The 16,307-nt window shown below is 45.4% G+C and overlaps 1 protein-coding gene across 5 annotated transcripts in view; it reads left to right on the top strand.

Annotated features, from left to right (window-relative positions):
• The first annotated feature begins 628 nt into the window (after window positions 1–628).
• The window catches only part of SHLD1 (shieldin complex subunit 1), a 112,976-nt gene continuing 97,297 nt past the window's right edge, over window positions 629–16,307 (top strand). For 2 of the 5 annotated variants that reach the window (XM_071079644.1, XM_071079643.1), the window contains exon 1: window positions 629–736. In XM_071079644.1, the coding sequence (XP_070935745.1) occupies window positions 672–736 (65 nt within the window). In that variant the 5' untranslated portion in view covers window positions 629–671. Of the gene's footprint in view, window positions 737–819; window positions 937–3,387; window positions 3,434–16,307 lie in introns of all 5 variants that reach the window. The other 3 variants (XM_071079641.1, XM_071079642.1, XM_071079640.1) reach the window with 3 other exon arrangements.

Raw genomic sequence — 16,307 nt, forward strand, 5'->3', positions numbered from 1 at the left:
TAGCTGCGATTACAGGCTGCACCACCATGCTCAACCTCGGGTGATCCTCCTGCCTTGGCCTCCCAAAGTGCTGGGATTACAGGCGTGAGTCACAGAGCCCAGCCGAATTTTTTTTTTTTTTTTTTCAAAGACAGGGTCTAGCTCTGTCGCCCAGGTTAGAGTGCAGTGGCGAGAACATGGCTAACTGCAGCCTTGACCTCTCAGGCTCAAGCAATTCTCCCACCTCAGCCCCCCAACTACCTGGACCTACAGGCATGTGCCACCATGCCTGGCTAATTAAAAAAATTTTTTTTCTTGTAGAGACAGGGTCTCCCTACGTTGCCCAGGCTGGTCTCGAACTCCTGGCCTCAAGTGATCAGTCTCAGCCTCCCAAAGTGCTGGAACTACAGGCATGAGCCACCGCGCCCGGCCAACATTTAAATTTTTGAATATTTTTTCTGTTCCCTTAGTGTTTACCAAGCACATTTATCGACAAGCCTCTTCAGGAAAACTGCCCAACATAACCACACGTGGCAAGCCTCGTTGTCAGGACAAAAGCCTCAGTCAACATGGCCGCGAAGGGCTTCCATTGCCCTTCGCTGCCCTCAGTAAGGATGGCTCCGGTGACTTCCTTCGAACCTCACATTTCCCATAACAAAGATGGCGCCATTGCTTCCGCGTTCCGGTTGCGGATGGTGAGTGTATTGGGGGGCTTGGCGGCTTTTCTCGTCAGTTTTCTGAAGTGCTTTGGAGAGAGGTAAGCAGGAGGTGGGGGTGGGGGGGTTGGAGTGGTGGGGGTAGGGGTCACAGCAATGCCTCTGATCGTTATCTCTCAATTAGGAAGTTATGGAGGCTTTCCTTGGCATATCAGGATTTCCTGTTAGCTCTCCGCCCCTTCCGCCCCAACACACGGTCTCTGCAGCCTCTGCTTTGGGGAATCGTGGAAATTTGTGGGTAGTAAGTATGGATAAGCTTCTTTTTTAAAAAACAAAAATTTTTTTTCAGTGACTTGCCACTTCAGGAGGTTCTGCTAAAAAAACAAACAAACAAACAAACAAAAAACCCCCAGCTTTCTTGGGAAATGTATATTCACATACCATGTAAAGTTTGCCCATTTAAAGCGTAAAAAAAAAATCAAAGCCGAGCATAGTGGCATTCGCCTGTAGTCCCAACTGCTCAGGAGACTGAGGTGGGAGGATCGCTTGTGCCCCAGAGTTCCAGGCTGCAGTGAGCCGAGATCGCGCCACTGCACTCCAGCCTGGGAGACAGAGCAAGACAACGTACCTAAAAATAAATAATAAAGTGTAACATTAAGAGTTTTTTTGTTGTTGTTGAGAGAATTGTGCATTTATTACTGTGATCTCATTTTAGAATCATCACCCCAAAGAAAAATTCTGCCTCCAGTAGCAGTCATTCTACATTCACCACGTCCACTCCACCCCAAGTCCTAGACAATTGCTAGTATACTTTCTGTGTGTATGGCTTTGCCACTTTGCACGTTTGATATAAATGAAATCAACAGTGTGACTGGCTTCTTTCATTAAGTATAATATCAACGTTTTAGTGACTAGCTTATTTCATGACTTTTTTTTTTTGAATCAGTCTCATGAGTCTCACTCAGGCTGGACTCACTCCCAGGCTGGAGTGCAGTGTCAGGATCTTGGCTCACTGCATCCTCTGCCGCCCGGGTTCAAGCTAGTCTCCTGCCTCAGTCTCCCGAGTAGCTGGAACTACAGGCGCCTGCCACCACGTTCGGCTAATTTTTGGATTTTTAGTAGAGACGAGGTTTCACCATCTTGGCCAGGCTGGTCTTGAACTTCTCAGCTCTTGATCAACCTGCCTCAGCCTCCCAAAGTGCTGAGATTACAGGTGAGAGCCACTATGCCCGGCCGACTATCTTCTTATACTATGTATAATATTTTCAAAGCTTGTCTTTGCAGCATCTGTCAGACTGTTAGCGGATAAATAAAACTCTGTAAACTATTTTAAAGCAGTTTATTCTGAGCCAGTATGAGTTACCTTGGCCCAGAGAGAAAACACAAACCCAAAAAGCCTTGAGTAAGTGATCCCGAGGCAGTTGGGTTATAGTTTGTTTTTTTACATTTTAGGGAGACAGGAGTTACAGGCAAAGACATAAATCAATACATGGAAGGTATACATTGGTTAGACCCAAAAAGGCGGATATCTCAATGGGTGGTCTTAGAAGTCATAGGTGGATTTTAGGGATTCTTTAGCTGACAGTTGCTTGAGAGAGTTAAGCTTTGTCTAAAGACTTGAAGTCAGTAGAAAAGAATGCTTGAACTAAGATAAGGGAGTTGTGTTGTTCAAGGTCCTTGTTACGCAGTTGAAGCGTGAGTAGCAGCCTCAGAGAATAGATGGGCCAGGCGCGGTGAATAGATGGGCTGGGCTCCAAGGCTCACGCCTCTAATCTCAACACTTTGTCAGGCTGAGGCAGGCCAATCACTTGAGGTCAGGAGTTCAAGACCAGCCTGGCCAACATGGTGAAACACCATCTCTACTAAAAATACAAAAATTAGCCAGGCACGGTGGCATGCGCCTGTAATCCAGCTACTTGGGAGGCTGAGGCACAAGAATTGCTTGGACAATTCTTGAGGAGACAAAGGTTGCAGTGAGCCAAGATCATGCTACTGCACTCTAGCCTGGATGACAGAGTGAGACTCCATCTCAAAAAAAAAAAAAAAAAAAAAAGAAAAGAGAATAGACAGTAAATGTCTCTTTTTGGAAAGTTAAGTGTCAGAATTAATCTTTCCTGGATATGGGAAAGGCCTAGAAAGGGAAATCCTGGCTGCATTAATGGAGAGTCTCTGTAGATGCAAATTTCTGTTACAAAAGACAGCTTTGTAGCTTTGTAGGGCCATTTCAAAATATGTCAAAGAAATATATTTTGGGCTTTTTTTTTGAGACAGAGTCTTGCTCTGTCAACCATACTGGAGTTCAGTAGCGCGATCTCAGCTCACTGCACCCTCTACTTCCTGGGTTCAAGCAGTTCTCCACCTCAGCCTCTGGAGCAGCTGGGATTACAGGTGCGCGCCACCACGCCTGACTAATTTTTGTATTTTGTTTGTTTGTTTGTTTTTGAGACGGAGTCTTGCCCTGTCACCTAGGCTGTAGTGCAGTGGCACAATCTCAGCTCACTGCAACCTCCACCTCCTGAGTTCAAGCGATTCTCCTGCCTCAGCCTACCGAGTAGCTGGGATTACAGGCACGCATCGCCATGCCCAGCTAATTTTTTGTATTTTCAATAGAGACGGTGTTTCACCATGTTGGCCAGGCTGGTCTCAAACTCCTGACCTCAAGTGATTCACCCACCTCTGCCTCCCAAAGTGCTGGGATTACAGGCGTGAGCCACCACACCCGGCCTACATAAAATATTTTTATTTCCTTCAGGGTTTGATATCTGTCATGTGATGCTATACCAGTGTCAGGTTGGAAGGTAAGCAACATTATACCAGTTTAATAAAAAAAATAAAAAATAAAAAACCCGTTTAACAAAATGTTATAGTCTGTAGGGTGTATCCTAACCTATGTCTTGCATGGCCTAGGTCTTGTTTATAATTTGGTATCTTTGTTAGCTGTATATATAAATATAAAACATAGAGACAAGGTCTTGCCATGTGGCCCAGGCTGGTGTCGAATTCTTGGTCTCAAATGATCCTCTCACCTCGGCCTCCCAAAGTGATACAGAAGCTAAAAGAAACGAATTAGGCAGTTAGCGAGGGTTAGCAAATCCTTGGTAAAGTTTTCTTTTTAATAAAAAGCAGCCCCCAAATAATTTCTTAAAAAAAGCAGCCTGAAAAATCAAGCTGCAAGCATAGATGAACAAGCTGGAAGCTTGCGTGGGTAAATGCCGGCAGCTGTGCCAATAGAAAAGGGCTGGATGCCAGGTATATTCAACATGGAGGTTTCCTCTTCCCTTTTCTTTGTCGCCACATGTACAAGCAACATGGCACTGGCCAGGTTAAAACTATTTGTATAATAAAAGATTAGGGTGGGATGTCTAGCCTCTTCGCATGCTTTGTAAAAGGCGCACCTGGTCCAACCAACCCTCTGTGCCCCATGTAAATCAGATACTGGCTCCTCAAGCTCATCTCTACAACCAACCTCATCTTGCCCCAAACGGGGGAGATCCGTTCGGAACCCCCCGCCCCGCTGCATGGGAGAGCTTTTCTCTTTTGCCTATTAAACTTTCCTCTCTTAAACACACTCCTTGTGTGTTCATGTCTTTGATTTCCTTGGCATGAGACAATGAACCTCGGGTATTACCCCAGACAAGCAATGCCACTTCAGAAGTGTTGGGATTACAGGCGTCAGCCACCACACCTAGGCATAGTTTGGTATCTTATTGCCACAGAGAGTCCGTTTGGTCAGTCATATGATTTTTTTTTTTTTTTTTCTTGAGACAGGGTCTCGCTCTGTCACCCAGGCTGGAATGCAGTGGTGTGACCTCAGCTCACTGCAGCCCCAACCTCCTGGGCTCAAGCAATCCTCCCATCTCAGCCTTCTGAGTAGCTGGGACTACAGGCATGCACCACCATGCCTGGCTAGTTTTTGTATTTTTTGTAGAGTCAGGTTTTCACCATGTTGCCCAGGCTGGTCTTGAACTCCTGGGCTTAAGTGATCTTCCTGCCTCAGCCTCCCAAAGTGCTGGGACTAGAGATGTCAGCCCCTGCACCTGACCATGATCTCTATTTTAACATTCATGTTGGTCAGCTGTTCTGCCTGAACTCCAAAAAGAGGTGGGTATAACGAGGTATGTCTAACCTCCTTTCCCATTGTTGATGAAAGAAGCCAAACTCTGTAAAAAATTTAAAGAGGTTTATTCTGAGCCAAATATGAATGACCATAGCCCGTAACACAGCATCGGGAGGTCCTGAGAACTTGTGCCCAAGGTAGTTAGATTACAGCTTGGTTTTATACATTTTAGGCCTCAAAATGTATAAATATTTGGGGAGAGGGTTTCAGTTCATAGGTGAATTCAAACTGATTGGAAATTGGTTGCTTTGCCTGAAGTGTTGAAGTCAGCATAAAGAAATGTTTGAGTTGGGCGGGGCACGGTGGCTCACACCTGTAATCCCAGCACTTTGGGAGGCCAAGGTGGGCGGATCACCTGAGGTCAGAAGTTCAAGACCAGCCTGGCCAACATGGTGAAACCCCATCTCTACTAAAAATACAAAAATTAGCTGGGCGTGGTGATACATGCCTGTAATTCCAGCTACTCGGGAGGCTGAGGCAGGAGAATCGGTTAAACCTGGGAGGCAGAGGTTGCAGTGAGCTGAGATCACACCACTGCACTACAGCCTGGGTAACAGAGCGAGACCCTGTCTCAAAAAAAAAAAAAAAAAAAAAAGAAAGAAAAAAGAAAAAGAAAAGAAATGCTTGAGTTAAGATAAGGGGGGTTGTGGAAGCCAAGGTTCCTGTTGTATAGATGAAGCCTCTAAGTAGCAGGCTTTAGAGAGAATAGGTGCTAAATATGTCTTAGGAGGCCTTAAAAGAGTCTTCTGGATGAGACCTACTAAGACAGGGGTCCTCAATCCCTGAGGATTTTCAAATGTTAAAACAACTTTGAATTTCTGGGATTAGGTCTATGTAGTCATAGAATATGATCCTCTTATATGTTGCTAGATTTGATTTCTTGCGCTATCTTTTTCTGGTTTTGATGTCAGGGTAATACAGGATGCACAGAGTGAATTGAGAAGCATTCCCTCCTCTTCCATATGTTAGAAGCGTTATCCAGGAGAGGGAGATGCACTTCTGCTGGAAGAAAGGACAAGTGCAGTGGTGGGAGGAACCAGGGTATATTGGAGAACCTGAAGGAAATCCATTATGTCAGATGCAGGGTCAGTGAGGGGGTCCGAGGTACAAGCTAAGGCGGAGGGATTTGGGCTAGAGATGTTTCTTGGTGGTAATTAATGTCTCAGAGAAGGAAAGGAAAGGAAAGGAGTGAGCTTTGGGCCAAGTATTTTATTTTAATTTTTATTGTGAGACGGAGTCTTGCTCTGTTGCCGAGATTGGAGTGCAATGGCACGATCTCGGCTCACTGCAACCTCCACCCCCTGGGTTCAAGCCATTCTCCTGCCTCAGCCTCCCGAGTAGCTGGGATTACAGGTGCCCACCACCATGCCTGGCTAATTTTTGTATTTTTAGTAGAGACGGGGTTTCACCCTCTTGGTCAGGCTGGTCTCGAACTGCTGACCTCGTGATCCACCAACCTCGGCCTCCCAAAGTGCTGGGATTACAGGTGCCCACAGCGCCCAGCCTCAGGCCATGTCTTAAGGAAGTCCATTTTGAGATGGAGGATAGAAACAGGCAAAGAGGTGGGAGGACGGTTTGGGGAAGGTCATCCTGAAAAGAAAAGAAGTATCTAGAAGTTATGAGTTGAGGAAATGAGCCAATTGTGGGGTCTTTTGCGATGTTTGTGGAGAGGAGAGGAGACTGGCTGTGAGGAGAGCAGATGTCAAATTTTTTTTTTCTTTCTTTCTCATCTGTCTTGACACTTTTTTTTTTTTTTTTGAGATGGAGTCTTGCACTGTCCGCCGGGCTGGAGTGCAGTGGCGTGATCTCAGCTCACTGCAACCTCCACCTCCCGGCTTCAAGTGATTCTCCTGCCTCAGCCTCCCAAGTAGCTGGGATTGCAGGTGCCTGCCACCATACCCAGCTAATTTTTGGTATTTTTAGTAGAGTCGGGGTTCCACTATGTTGGCCAGGCTGGTCTCAAACTCTTGACCTCGTGATCTGCCCTCCTCGGCCTCCCAAAGTGCTGGGATTATAGGCATGAGCCACCGCAGCCGGCTGACAACTTTTTTTAATTAAATTTTTTTTTTTTTGAAAGAGTCTTGCTCTATTGCCCAGGCTGGAATGCAATGGTGCAATCTCAGCTCACTGCAACCTCTGCCTCCTGGCTTCAAGTGATTCTCGTGCCTCAGCCTTTTCAGTAGCTGGGATTACGGGCGTGCACCACCACGCCCAGATAATTTTTTGTATTTTTAGTAGAGATGGGATTTCGCCATGTTGGCAAGGCTGGTCTTGAACTTCTGGCCCCAAGTGATCCATCCACCTTGGCCTCCCAAAGTGCTGGGATCATGGTCTAAAAATTTTTTAGATAGGGTGTAGCTCTGCTACTCAGGCCGGAGTACAGTGGCATAATCACAGCTGACTGTAGCCTCGACTTCCTGAGCTCGAGTGATCCTCCCACCTCAGCCTCCTGAATCTGAGTAGCTGGGAGTACAGGTGCATGCCTTTTTTTTTTTTTTTTTGTAGAGATGGGGTTTCACCATGTTGCCTAGGCTGGTCTCAAATTCTTGGGCTTAAGCAATCTACTTGCCTTGGTTTCCCAAATTGCTAGGATTGAAGGCATGAGCCACTGTGCCCAGCCAACTTTTTATTTTAATATAATTTTATATCTTAAAAAAAATTCATGACTAGTACAACGAATTCCCAAATAATGTTTTCCAGATTCGCCAGTTATCTACACTTGCACCATTTAACCATTTACTTTATCATTCTCTGTCTCTTTATTTTTATACACACACACACATACATGCACATCTATATTTGACAGTATATTGCAGATATCATGTCTCCTTATCTTTAAATATTTCAGTGGCATTTCCAATGAACGTCCTCTTTTTTGTTGAAAATGGGGGAGATTTGGGTATGTAGAAGGGTTTAAGTGAAAAGTCTAGTCGAACAGAAAAGAGAGAAAGGATTGTTGTTGCTGAAGGCTTCTGGAAAGGTCCAGAGAGTGGGATGTAAAACCCAGGGGTGTGTGTGTGAGGGGGCCTTTGCTAGGGGAGGGTCAGCTCTGCAGTTGCAAGGAGAGGTGAAGTGGAGTGCAGGTGTGGGAGCCTTTGTTATGTTTGGTAGGGGAGGTTAGGAAGTTCCTCTCTGCTGGCTTTTTTGTGTGTGGATTAAGAACCAAGATGAGGCTGGGCTCGGTGGCTCACACCTGTAATCCCAACACTTTGAGAGGCCGAGACAGGTGGATCACCTAAGGTCAGGAGTTCAAGACCAGCCTGACCAACATGGCAAAACCCCGTCTCTACTAAAAATACAAAAATTAGCCGGGTATAGTGGCGTGCACCTGTAGTCCCAGCTACCTGGGAGACTGAGGCAGGAGAATTGCTTGAGCCTGGGAGGAGAAGGTTGTAGTGAGCTGAGATTGTGCCACTGCACTCCAGCCTGGGTGCAAAAACAAAAACAAAAACAACCACCAAAGTGATTATGAAAAAGAGGAGGAAGATATGTGAGTGTTGGAGGAGGGTCTGCATTGAAGAAGAGTGAAGAAAACATGAAGTGGTCAAGGAGAAGAGAAGAGACAGTTATGAGATAAGGATTTTAGTATTCATTTAGTGAGACAGCCTGTTTCAGGTTGACACTCATTCATCTAGAGCACAGCCAATCTGCCCTGTTTGGTGACTCACATGGAGAGTGGGGAGGTGGTTGAGTTTATCTAGGCTGGGGTTTTGCCAAAGGGGTGTGATGAAAAGACAAAATGGGGAAGGGGAGGGAAGTTTAGGACACTAACAAGATTTTGGATCATAGAACATACTAGATAAGGATGAAAGAAGCTGCAGCCATAAAAAAGAATGAGTTCATGTCCTTTGCAGGGACATGGATGAAGCTGGAAGCCATCATTCTCAACAAACTAACACAGAACAGAAAACCAAACACCACATGTTCTCACTCATAAGTGGGAGTTGAACAATGAGAACACATGGACACAGGGAGGGGAACAACACACATGGGGGCCTGTTCGGGGTTGGGGTCAAGGGGAAAGAGAGCATTAAGACAAATATCTAATGCATGCAGGGCTTAAAACCTAGATGACGGGTTGGTAGGTGTAGTAAACCACCATGGCACATGTATACCTACGTAACAAACCTGCACCTTCTGCACATGTATCCCAGGACTTAAAGTAAAATTAAAAATAAAAATAAAAATAAAAAAGGATGAAAGAAGCAAAGTGGCCACGGGATGGGAAACAGAGGAGCAAGTGAACTACAGGCAGGCTGAGAAGATAGGAGCCTATACTTTGTTTCTTAATGATTACTATTTTACTTATCTGAGCTAGCCATTAGTGAGCCACAGATACTGTACTAAATATTTTTCATGTATTAATTTCTTTTTTTTTTGTTTTGTTGTGAGATGGAGTCTCGCTTTGTCACCCAGGCTGGAGTGCAGTGGTGTGATATCGGCTCACTGCAACCTCCGCTTCCCAGGTTCAAGTGATTCTCCTGCCTCAGCCACCCGAGTAGCTGGGATTACAGGTGCACGCCACCGCTACCGGCTAATTTTTGTATTTTTAGTAGAGATGGGGTTTCACCATGTTGGCCAGGCTTGTCTTGAACTACAGACCTCAAGTGATCTGCCCACCTTGGCCTACCAAAGTGCTGAAATTATAGGCATGAGCCACTGTGCCTGGCCTCATGTATTAATTTCTTATAATTCTTATGATAACTCTAGAAGGTAAGTATTTTTTTTTTTTCCACTAAAAATTACGGTGGCTCACACCTGTAATCCTAGCACTTTGGGAGGCTGAGGTGGGTGGATCACCTGAGGTCAGGAGTTCAAGACCAGACTGACCAACATGGTGAAACCTCATCTCTACTAAAAATACAAAATTTAGCTGGGTGTGGTGGTGGGCACCTGTAATCCCAGCTACTCGGGAGGCTGAGGCAAGAGAATTGCTTGAACCTGGGAGGCAGAGGTTGCAGTGAGCCAAGATCACACCACAGCCTGAGTGACAGAGTGAGACTCTGTCTCAGAAAAAAAAAAAAACAACCAACTTTTATTTATTGACACCAGTTTTGGTTTAGAAATACCTTCTCTCTTTAGATTTTTCACAACATGCATTTAAAGGAAGGGAATTAGAAATAAATAAATAGCAAACTGATTCCTAAGTCACTTCTAAACTCACCCTAGCCCAAATTAACCCCACAGGCCCACTGGATCTAGGAGTCCAGCCATACTGTCGGAGTGGGTAATGATGTAGAGGGGTGAACATTTGGCCGATGGCAGAAATAAAGTGAGCAAACCAGCAGGTACATTTAATAACAAAAATGTTTGCTTTCTCGCCTGCAGGGTTTGGGGACCAGTGCCTGCTCAACACTTTTTGGGTACTTGCTGAGTCCCTTGGCTATTGTGGGGGAGGCACTTGTCATTTCCTGCCATATGAAGGCAGCAGGCTGTGAAAGAGAAAGAAAAATAGCACCACAGGCCGGGTGCGGTGGCTCACTTCTGTAATCCCAGCACTTTGGGAGGCTGAGGCGGGTGGATCACGAGGTCAGGAGATTGAGACCATCCTGGCTAACATGGTGAAAGCCCGTCTCTACTAAAACACAAAAAATTAGCTGGGCGTGGTAGTGCGCACCTGTAGTCCCAGCTACTTGGGAGGCTGAGGCAAGGGAATCACTTGAACCCGGGAGGCAGAGGTTGCAGTGAGCCAAGATTGCGCCACTGTACTCAAGCCTGGAGACAGAGTGAGACCCCATCTCAAAATAAAAATAAAAATAAAAAAGAATAGCACCTCATGCCACGAAGAAGTGTATCTGTGGCTGGACACAGTGGCTCACTCCTATAATCCCAGCACTTTGGAAGGCCGAGGTGGGTGGATCACCTGAGGTCGGGAGTTTGAGACCAGCCTGACCAACATGCAGAAACCCCATCTCTACTAAAAACACAAAATTAGCCAGGCGTGGTGGCGTGTGCCTATAATCCCAGCTACTCGGGAGGTTGACGCAGGAGAATCGCTTGAACCCGGGAGGCGGAGGTTGCGCCATTGCACTCCAGCCTAGGCAACAAGAGCGACACTCCATCTCAAAAAAAAAAAAAAAAAAAAGAGAGAGAGAGAAAAAGAAGTGTGCCTGTAAGATAAGTATTATCATTGTAAAAGGAAAATAAAAACTCAGGACTCCAGTTCACTCTGCCAGAGGAAAAAATTAAGCTGAAAGCCGAGTCATACAAGAAGCTGTCTTTCCTTTTGTTCCTAAGCAGAATACTACAGTTAAAAGGTTAAATATCTCCACAGGTAGCTACTGTATGTTCATCTTATCTTCTGTAAAGTGTCCATTTACTGAGCATGAGACCAGTGTGTAATTGACGATTCTCCTGCCTGCTCCTTTTCTCTTGTGACACATGGATGACCATACCCTCCCTCTTTCCCCTTAGCCCACTTTTCCCCTTTAAATATTGAAGCCCTCAAATTCATCTTTGAAGAAAGGGCACAGACCACAGACAGTTTCTGTGATTCTGTCTTTATTTCTTCTGGGCATGTCCTTAGCCTCAGCAAAATAAACTTCTAAATTGATTGAGACTTGTCTCAGATACTTTTTGGTTTACATCATCAAGCCATTTTATAGACAAGGAAACTGGCGGGGTGCAATGGCTCACACCCACAATCCCAGCACTTTGAGAGGCCAAGGTGGGCGGATCACTTGAGGTCAGGAGTTCGAGATCAGCTTGGCCAACACGGTGAAACCCATCTTTACTAAAAAAAATAGAAAAATTGACTGGGCATGGTGGCATGCACCTGTAATGCCAGCTACTCAGGAGGGTGAGGCAGGATAATTGCTTGAACCCAGGAGGCGGAGGTCGCAGTGAGCCGAGATCGTGCCACTGCACTCCAGCCTGGGTGACAGAACAAGACTCTGTCTCAAAATATATATATGTATATATATTTCCTTGTCTATTTATAGAACAGGTTAAGTGACTTGTCCAAGGTGACACAGCTAAAAAGTGACAGCAGGGGTTCAAACCCATTCTCTTTAACTCCACAAATGAGTATGGTTCTCCAATTCATGCTTCCTTCAGCTAACAGAGTGGGTGTTCAAAAATGCAGATTGTAAAGGCCAGGCAAGGTGGCTCATGCCTGTAATTCCAGCACTTGGGAAGCCAGAGTGGGAAGATGGCTGGCCTGAGTCCAGGAATTCAAGACCAGCCTGGGCAATATAGTGAGACCTTGTCTCAAAAAAAAAAAAAAAAAAAAAAAAAAAAAAGCCAAATGTGGTGTCTCATGCCTGCAGTCCCAACTACTCAGGAAGCTGAGATGGGAGGATCACTTGAGCCCAGGAGGTTTAGGCTGTAATCAGCTATGATCATGCCACTGCACTCCAGCCTGGGCATCAGAGCTTTAATTAAGATATAAATGGAAATATGTGTTTTAAAAATATGATGAATTGATGAGTAGATAGAAAGTTGGATAGATGGATAGTTGTGTGATGAAGCAAATCATAGTAAGAGTCTGGGGGTAGCTCTATGGATGTCTGAAACTTTTCGTGTAAAATATTTGGAGGTAAGTGGCTGAATGGAAGATAAATAAGTGAAGTTAAATCACTTCTTCTGTGTGCACCTTGATTGACTTGTATTTGTAGGTCTGTGAGAATCTGTAGAGTAATAGAAGAATGGCTGTTTCCTCCTGGTAAACAGGTTTGTATGCACTATACTTAAAGATTTCTTGTGCCTGCAACCCAGGGCATCCTGGACTCTCCAGTATTGAAAAAGAATGTTTATTTATTTATTATTTTAATTTTTTTTATAGACAAGGTCTTGCTATATTGCCCAGGCTGGTCTTGAACTCCTAGCCTCAAGCGATCCTCCCAACTTGGCCTCCCAAAGTGCTGGGACTACAGGTGTGAGCCACTGTGCCCAGAAAAAAAAAAAAAAAAAGAATATTTAGATTGCATAGTTCAATAACTTTTTTCATATTTGTTTATTTATTTAATTTTTGAGACAGAGTCTCACTCTGTTACTCAAACTGGAGTGCAGTGGCACGATCTCAGCTCACTGCAACCTCCACCTCCCGGGTTCAAGTGATCCTTTCGCCTGAGCCTCTAAAGTAGCTGAGACTACAGATGCGCACCTCACCACGCCTGGCTAATTTTTTTTGTAATTTTAGTAGAGATGGGGTTTCACCATGTTGGCCAGGGTGGTCTCAAACTCCTGACTTTGTGATCCACCCACCTTGGCATCCCAAAGTGCTGGGATTACAGGTGTGAGCCACCGTGCCAGGCCATGTAATTAAATCACCCTTAAGAGACGAAAATAAGCACTTCTAGAGAAGGAAGTTGAACCACATTATCAAAAGGTTTGGGACAAAGGATAATCATTGCATTCTGCTTGCCAGCCCAAGGTTGTTCACACCACAAGAAGGGTTTAATCTGCCTCCACTGCTTGTTTTTCACTTCTGTGCAACTTCACTGAGTCCCAAATAATGTATTTTATATGCACAAATCCTTTTTTTTCCTTCTTTTTTTTTTTTTAAGTAGAGACAGAGTTTCACCATGTTGGCCAGGCTGGTCTCAAACTTCTGACCTCAGGTATCTGCTTGCCTCGGCCTCCCAAAGTGCTGGGATTACAGGTGTCAGCCACCGTGCCTGGTCATTTTTTTTTTTTTTGAGATGGAGTCTTGCTCTGTCATACAGGCTGGAGTGCAGTGGCGCAATCTTGGCTCAATGCAACTTCTGCCTCCCAGATTCAAGTGATTCTCCTGCCTCAGCCTCCCAAGTAGCTGGGACTACAGGCGTGCACCACCACACCCAGCTAATTTTTTATTTTTATTTTTATTTTTAGTGGAGACAGGGTCTCAATATGTTGGCCAGGCTGGTCTCAAACTCCTGACCTCACGTGATCCACCCCATGATCCATCTCGGGGTCCCAAAGTGCTGGGATTACAGACGTCAGCTACTGTACCCAGCCGACATGTCTTCTTTTTATGGTCCAGTTCCCAGTTTGTGATGTATTTGGCATTTAAGTGATTTTGAAAACAAAGAAAATACAGGTATCACATCAATGTGCTATTTGTTTTCAAAAAGGATTCCATTCATTTCATATCACTGTTGCCACTCTCAGTTGATGGTTGATTTCAAGGCACCTTTGCAGGCAGGCAGGATATGCCAGCATCATTCACTGACCTGTTTGTTCCCCTTCCAGAAGCCTCCAGAGCAGAGTGTTAGGTAACATGAAGGGAGAAGGGGGAGACAAAGTTGCCTGGTGCGGAGGTGTTTGCTGAAGCTTCAGGCTTGGTTGGCTAATATAGAACCTGTGAAAAGACAGGATGTTCTTGCTTCTTTAGGAACCTTGATCACTCCATTCCTTTCAGGAGCAATCAGCTGATAGCTTGGCTCACTCTCTGCCTGAGTGAATGTGCACAACAGCATGTGACTGGGTGTCCTCAAACAAAAAGATCTTGCCAGGTCTCACTGTTGATTTGTTTTAATATACCTCCTATCTTTGCCTAATCACATGGTAGTTTAGGCTGCAGCACTGGGGCTGTGCAGACACAGGATGCTGGGAGGACTTTTGGCTGCATTCATCCTAGCTTAGCTGCTTTTGAGATGTGTTTCCCTGGGCAAGTGACTTTACTTCTCTCTGTGTCTGGGTCTGACTGTTAATGAGGGTACTGATAGGAGTACCTGCCTCATAGTGACAGATGAAGCTCTTAGCACAATGCCTGGCCTCTAACAAGCATTCAGTAAATGGGAACTACTCTTATGATTACGCTGCTCATGTTATTCTTAAATTACTTCTTTTTTAAATTAATTATATTTTTTCTCTTCTTATAGAGTTGAGGTCTGGCTATCTTGGCCAGGTTGGTCTTGAACTCTTGGCCTCAAACAGTCCTGCCACTTCTGCCTCCCAAAGTACTAGGATTATAGGCTTGAGCCACCACGCCCAGCCTGAAATTACTTCTTTCATTCAAACATAGGTTTTTGAGATCTTTGAAGTTCTGACTGTCATTTTAACAGCTGCATAGGATGCCATAATTTGGATATTGCCTCCTCTGAAAACTGTCTTTTCCTGTCACCTCTAACCCAGTTAATAAAAAAGCCGAATCACTGAAACTGTCACTCCTTGTTGACTCTCAGCTCCTCTTTGACACATTTCTCCATTCACTTTGTCTTTTCTTTTCTTTTTTTTTTTTTTTTTTTTGAGACAGGGTCTCACTCCATCGCCCAAGCTGGAGTGCAGTGGCACAATCTCGCGTTACTGTATCCCCGACCGCCTGGCTCAAGCGATCTTCCCATCTCAGCCTCCTGAGTAGCTGGGACTACAGGCATGCACCACTCTGCCTGGCTACATACTTTTAAAAAATTTTTAGTAGATACAAGGTCTTGCTATGTTGCCCAGGCTGGTCTCAAACTCTTGAGCAGCAATCCTCCTACCTCCGCCTCCCAAAGTGGTAACCACCGCACCCGGCCTCTTTGTTCACTTATTAAGTTGTGCTCTCATTTCAGTTTGTAAATCTATTCTTAATCTCTCTTAATCTCTTCTTGACCCATGGGGCCCTGACCTCATTCATGTGCTCCTCCTCTCCCACCTGGACCACTGCAGGTGAGTGAATTCTTGTTCATGAGATTGCCTGCCACCAGGATTAAGTGTGACAAGTTCACCTGCTACCCAGCTGCCAAATCTGCAAATCTGACCCGATAACTGCTCTGCATATACACGGTGGCCCATGGCACTCATGACACCTGGTGCCAGCTATCATAAGAGTTATCGATGACAGCAGCTTCTGAGTCAGAGAGTAATGGAGGGGTAGGGAACACCTAGTGAAATGTCCAAATGCTGACTCCACTAAGCCACCTTGGAGGCTTCCAGAGCTCAGCTAAAGAGTCTTTGTATCCAAGTTGCTGATAGCAGCCAGGCCTTCCCAGAGCTGGGTACAGGAGGAGAAGGGCTCTGTAGCCATCCAGCTGAGACCACAGAGTTTGTCCTTTCCCATTTACTCACTGAGTGATCAATTCTTTTTTTTTTTTTTTTTTTTTTTTTTTTTTTTTTTTTGAGACGGCGTCTCACTCTCTCACCCAGGCTAGAGTGCAGTGGTGTGATCTCGGCTGACTGCAACCTTTGCCTCCTGGGTTCAAGCGATTCTCAGGCCTCCACCTCCCGAGTAGCTGGGATTACAGGTGCATGCCACCATGCCCAGCTAATTTTATATTTTTAGTAGAGACGGAGTTTCACCATGTTGGCCAGACTGGTCTCGAACTCCTGACCTCAGGTGATCTGCCTGCCTTGGCCTCCCAAAGTGCTGGGATTACAGCATTTGAGCCACAACCCCCAGCCAATTCTCGACACTCACTTTAAACCCCCTGATACCCTGTGGCACTGTGCTTGTCCGAGCTGGTTCTTCCTGAGTTCACACTTTCCTCTGGCCATGGCTGGCCTGCCCCACGCTTGGGCAAAACCTCTTCCAGAAAACCTCCTGCCCCTCCTGGGCTCTTCTGTCTTGACTCACTGTGTTAACAAGATACGTGTCTGTGTTTGGATCACTCCAAACTAGGAGGGAAGCGTCTGTGACATTCACCTTTGTG

This window comes from Macaca nemestrina, chromosome 15 (assembly GCF_043159975.1).
Source record: "Macaca nemestrina isolate mMacNem1 chromosome 15, mMacNem.hap1, whole genome shotgun sequence".
NCBI lineage: Eukaryota > Metazoa > Chordata > Mammalia > Primates > Cercopithecidae > Macaca > Macaca nemestrina.